Source organism: Saccostrea cucullata, unplaced genomic scaffold, assembly GCF_032062105.1.
Source record: "Saccostrea cucullata isolate Sc308-1 unplaced genomic scaffold, CSIRO_AGI_Scuc_v1 ctg639, whole genome shotgun sequence".
Lineage (NCBI taxonomy): Eukaryota > Metazoa > Mollusca > Bivalvia > Ostreida > Ostreidae > Saccostrea > Saccostrea cuccullata.
Genome location: NW_026926185.1, coordinates 95191 through 99260, shown reverse-complemented (window position 1 = coordinate 99260; position 4070 = coordinate 95191). Strand labels below are relative to the sequence as shown.

At 38.5% G+C, this 4070-nt stretch overlaps 1 protein-coding gene across 1 annotated transcript; it reads left to right on the top strand.

Annotated features, from left to right (window-relative positions):
* Positions 1–1044: 1044 nt before the first annotated feature.
* LOC134271017 (uncharacterized protein K02A2.6-like) lies at positions 1045–1929 on the top strand. The gene has a single exon (XM_062753284.1). The coding sequence runs from the start codon at positions 1045–1047 to the stop codon at positions 1927–1929; it is 885 nt and encodes a 294-aa protein (XP_062609268.1).
* Positions 1930–4070: the final 2141 nt, after the last annotated feature.

Sequence of the window (4070 nt, the reverse complement as noted above, 5' to 3'; positions counted from 1 at the left end):
TTCCAGGAAAGTATGACATCAGGATTGATCCCAGCATACCACCAGTAGTTGCGCCACCTCGGAGAATACCACATACTTTGAAGGACAAAGTTTTAGAAGAACTACAGAGGATGGAATCTATGAAGATAATCTCAAAAGTAGAAACCCCAACTCAATGGGTCAGCCCTATTGTAGTCGTCAAGAAACCAAATGGGAAAGTGAGGATTTGTTTGGATCCGCGAGAAATGAATAAGGCTATTTTAAGGGAACACTATCCACTTAAGACCGTCGAGGAAGTGGCTGCTAACCTTAAGCATTTCACAACTCTGGATGCTGCATCAGGATTCTATCAAATACAGCTGACCGAGGAGAGTTCTTGGCTCACCACATTCAATACACCGTTTGGAAGATTTAAGTTTGAGAGACTTCCGTTTGGAATATCGTCAGCACCAGAAGTGTTTCAGAGGGCCATGTCTCATGTATTTGAAAATCAGCCGTATGAAGTGATTGCAGATGACATCTTGATGTGGGTAGATAGTGAACAGGAACACTTAGAAAAACTTAATCAAATACTGAGGAGAGCTGAGGATGTCGAATTACGCTTCAACAAGGACAAGTGCAAAATAAACAAATTGGAAGTTGAGTATGTGGGACATGTTTTAGATCAGATGGTGTGAAGCCCAGTGGTGAGAAAATCAAAGCTGTTCTAGCAATTCCAGCACCAGAAAACAAGAAGGAACTACAGCGATTCATGGGAATGATCAATTACTTAGGAAAGTTTATTCCAAACTTGTCTACCAGGAATCAATCACTCAGACAGTTGCTAGAAACGGACGTAGTATGGCACTGGAATGACGAACAGGAAAAAGCCTTTAATGATCTAAAGGGAGCAATAACCTCAACGCCGACATTGAAATATTTCGACGTTAATAAGGATGTCAAACTTTCCGTTGATGCTTCGTCATATGAACTTGGTGCGTGCATCATGCAGAAGAAGCAACCTGTTGCTTATGCATCGAGAGCCCTGAATGCAGTTGAGAAAAACTATGCACAGATCGAAAAAGAATGCTTGAAATCGTGTATGGACTACAGAAATTCAACGAGTATGTATATGGTAAAACTGTGTTAGTGGAAACAGACCATAAACCACTAGAGAGCTTGTTTAAAAAACCATTGTCTAGTGCACCTCCACGACTCCAACGTATGATGTTGAAAGTTCAGCAACATGACTTAGTAGTGAAATACAAAGCTGGCAAGGAACTCTACATTGCGGATACATTGTCAAGATCAACAGGATCAGATCCAGCTGAGGAGCACGAGGAACAGTATGAAGTTCACGTGATAGAGAATATTCCTGTAAGTCAGGAAAAAGTGATGTTATTTCGGAGTGAAACTAAAAAGGACCCTGTTCTCATGAAGCTAAAGGACACAGTTCTACAGGGATGGCCAACAAATCGGAAGGATTTAGACAGTGAACTTACTCCATACTGGAACTTTAGAGATGAGATAAGCATTGTAGATGGCTTATTGTTGAAAGGAGATCGTTTCATTACACCAGAGCAACTTAGACCCCAGATGTTGAAAATTCTGCACAGCAGTCACCTGGGACAAGAGAAATGTACACAGCGAGCTAAATCAACATTGTTTTGGCCAGGAATAATCATACAGTTGAAGGACATGATAGAACAGTGCAACATTAGCAACCGCTACAGGAATGCGCAGCAAAAGGAGCCAATGATACCACACGAGATCCCAAATCGTCCTTGGCAGAAAGTTGCAGCAGACATTATGTTTTTTGGGAACACAAGATACTTGATAACCGTTGACTACTTCTCAACGTTCATAGAGGTCAACTGCTTACAAGATGGGAAAGCCGCCACCGTTATCAACATTCTGAAGCAACACTTTGCTCGACTAGGAATCCCTGAAGAGTTCATTAGTGACAATTGACCTGAATTCGCAAACCATGAATTCAAAAACTTTTCGAAGGAATATGATTTCCGGCATATTACATCTTCGCCGAGATATCCACAGAGCAATGGTATGGCTGAACGAGCTGTACAGACCATCAAAAACCTGTTTAGAAAAGCACAGGATGACCACAAGGATCCGTATATTTCGCTTATGGAGTTGAGGAATTCAGAAATACCAGGAGTGAAAATTTCACCAGCACAACTTCTATTTGGACGAACCACAAGAACACTCGTAACAACCGTCAAATCCAAATTGCGACCGATGGGATTTAACTCAGAACTTGTTCGTGAGGAACTCCAGAACATAAAAGATACACAAAAGTCTTTTTATGATCGCAACTCAAAACCCCTTAAACCACTTGACAACGGAGATGTAGTACGTGTTAGGATTTCAGGACAGTCTATCAAAACACCAGGAAGAATCGTTAGACCTGCAGATACACCAAGATCGTATTACGTACAACAAGGGAATACCACAGTAAGGAGGAACCGCCGAGACCTTATCAAAACCAAAGAACTGAGCGCAGAACAACCAGTAGATACCAAAGAGCCTGTTAACGGTCACTGTGATTCGTTTTGTGATAACTCTAACCGTGTGAATGGTCCGTCAATCAATTCTGGAGACAAACCAACTAGTGTTACCACATCGAGTGGTCGGGTCATCAAACCACCTTGCAGGCTGGTGACGGAGTGTTAATTCAAACAGTTAAAGTGAATTTCTGAATCTGATGTGTACATTAAAGGTTCATTTTTGTAGTTCAGTTTTGTTAGTTGAAGTTAAACAAAAATATAAAAATATTGAGAACTGTTTTATTATAATGATAAAATGCAAATTTATTTCAAATGTAATTTTAACAAACATTTTACGTTAACTTAAAAGGGGAGATGTGACATTATTTATATCTAAGAACAGTAACCCTTACACTGTGTCATTTGTAAATGTTATAATAGAGTTATCTTCCTTGTCATTCATGATGATGCTGCACGTGTTGTAATAAACTAGTTCTCATCGCCATCTTGACTCTGTTTATGCTACAAGTGTAGGTCAACTTCGTTAAACTGAGACCTAACATTCAGTCAAAAGAGTGTACGTAAGCATCTGGATGCCAAAATTCTTCCGTAATTTTAATTTTATATATATTACACCATATAAGTTATATTTCTGTCCGCATTCTCCATACTACATAGATTTGTATACTTTAAAAAGTCAAGAAACGATAGAACCTGAAATACCTTTCAAATTATTACTGTTTTTGTTTATATACCAATGCATGATCGATCTCAAAAATTGTGTACACAATTCAAATATGTGAAAAGGGCATAAAACACCGTCACCAGGAAATTCCAGAGGTGGGATGTTTTGACTTGGAGAAGAATTCATCCTTTGTTGACCGATTGACCAGTCCCACCTACCCTGGGCCCTATGTAGTTATTAGGTACATGTACGCATATGGAACTTTCCGTATTTAATTCAGTATAAACCGAAGGCCTATTACTAACAGTTGGTCACCGGCCAAACAATTGATGAAATACGGACTTTAAAAGAGGTTGTTGAAATCCCTGTAACATAAATTTAGCAGTCAGTAGAATGTATCGCTTAAAAATTTATCGTATTCTCAGCAAGCTCTTGAGTAGTTCGGAGACATAAACGTCGTATACAGCTGATAGTGGAACATTACACAGAAATAAGAATATAACATTCGACTACACAATCACAATGTTATATATGTTAACCTTACCCTGTTATAAATGTTGTTTATTTTCTAAAGATAAAGAGGATGGCCTCAAGGTTTACTTGGATTTTTCGTTTTTTCTTCTTCTTTATTTTCGGTTTCGCCCATTATGCAAATTATACCACGTTTCCAGCTATCGTTGGTGTCCCTGATGTCAGCAAAACCATCAGCTTAAACACTTATGAATTTCAACTTTATACACAACCATTCTCCACGATAAATTTAAGTCCATCTTTTTGATATCATTGACATCTGTTTTGTTTTTTTCCAATAAAAATGGAACTCGTAAATTTACTTACCTTTTCATTGGTCATTTGCAAAATTATTTTGTTAAAAACATTCTGTTTGTACACACAAGTATTCTGAAGTTGATATCAAAAAGATG